Below are 1,516 nucleotides of genomic sequence, written 5' to 3' on the forward strand. Positions count from 1 at the left end.
CTAATTCTTGTTTACATCTTTGTGAATCATTTCCAAATTTACTTTTCCATTCATTAATTATTGTATTTGTACCTGTTGTATCATTTTCTAAAAATGGTGAATATAAATTACTTAAAAATGTAAAAAAAATTAATTCTTGTTTAAATTCTTGTTCAGAACAATAAGTTACATTTCTAGAATGTTTTACAATATTAATTAAATGATACATTACTTGTATCATCACTTGCCAATTTCTATTAGATTGTGGTGTTATACTAAAATGTCTCTTATTAAGTGAAACTGGAATTTTAAAAAACTCTACAAGTTCCATCACTAATTCTTCATTTAAACCTGATACCATTGAATGTCTATTAATAGTTGTATTATTATTATTAGAAGAATTAGAATTGTTATTAGAAGAATTAGATTGTTGATTAGCCTTCTTCATTTCACTATGAGTTGGAAAGGTAACACATAAATTCATATCAATTTGTTTAAATAAATGATTCAAGTAGAATCTCAACTTGGATGAATCACCTTCACGGAATGTTTTCATACTAATATCAATACCTAGATTTTCATTAGAGAAGAATTCAACTAGTGCATTAATCATGTGATTAAAATTAAATGATTGTTGTTGATTAGAAGCAGCAGCAGAGGAGGTTATTGTAGAAGAATTAAGTCTATCACCACCACCTATGATCATACTAGTAGATAGAATGGATGATGTATTTGATGTTGTTGATTTTATGGAATCTCTTGGACCATTCTTATTGTTGGAGATTAGTATGGATTTTAATCCACTGTTATTGTTAGAACCTAGTGTACTAGCATTAAGTGATGATGATGTGTTGGTAATATCACGCAAGGCTGAACGATGTAATGATGTCATTTTTTTTAAAGTGTTTGAAGAATGTAACGAAATTTTTTGGCGCTAACTTAAATTTGGCGCCAAAATCACTTGTTAAATTTCAGCCTTCCACCAAGCCTTTCTTTTCAACAACATTCCCTAGCCTCCAAACATTTGCATTCTCATTGTATTAGTCCTAATACATGAATAATTATAAATGATTTATAAATTTTAAATAAATTTTATTATAATAAATTATTACTATTTAAAATATGATAAGAAGGTATTGTAATTAATAATCTGTTTAAATTATATTCATCATCATTATTATTATAATTTTTATCATGTTTATAAATAACACCACTATTAATTACATTTCTATTCCAAATTAAATTACCATTTATAGTATCTATTTTAATAAATGGAGCATATCTATGTGATTTTAAATATTCTTTACAATATAATTCTTTTGTAACAATTTCACTTGTTAAATATTCTTCAATTTCATTTAATTCATTTTCTAAATCTTGTAAATTAATTTTATTTTCAAATTCTTTATTTTCATTAATTTGATTATTTTTAATTAATTTATTTAATCTATTTTGTAAATTATTTATATTATTATTATTAGAATGATTATTATTATTATTATTACTATTTAAATTATTATTAGAATGATTATTATTA

General features: G+C 23.5%; 1 protein-coding gene across 1 annotated transcript; it reads right to left on the reverse strand.

Annotated features, from left to right (window-relative positions):
• Nucleotides 1–57: 57 nt before the first annotated feature.
• Nucleotides 58–871, reverse strand: NAEGRDRAFT_76843 (uncharacterized protein; the record flags this gene model as incomplete). The annotated part of the gene is made up of 2 exons (XM_002668202.1): nucleotides 58–87; nucleotides 224–871. The coding sequence occupies 2 exons, from the start codon at nucleotides 869–871 to the stop codon at nucleotides 58–60; spliced, it is 678 nt and encodes a 225-aa protein (XP_002668248.1).
• Between the last annotated feature and the right edge of the window lie 645 nt (nucleotides 872–1,516).

This window comes from Naegleria gruberi (assembly GCF_000004985.1).
Source record: "Naegleria gruberi genomic scaffold NAEGRscaffold_501, whole genome shotgun sequence".
Lineage (NCBI taxonomy): Eukaryota > Heterolobosea > Eutetramitea > Acrasida > Naegleriidae > Naegleria > Naegleria gruberi.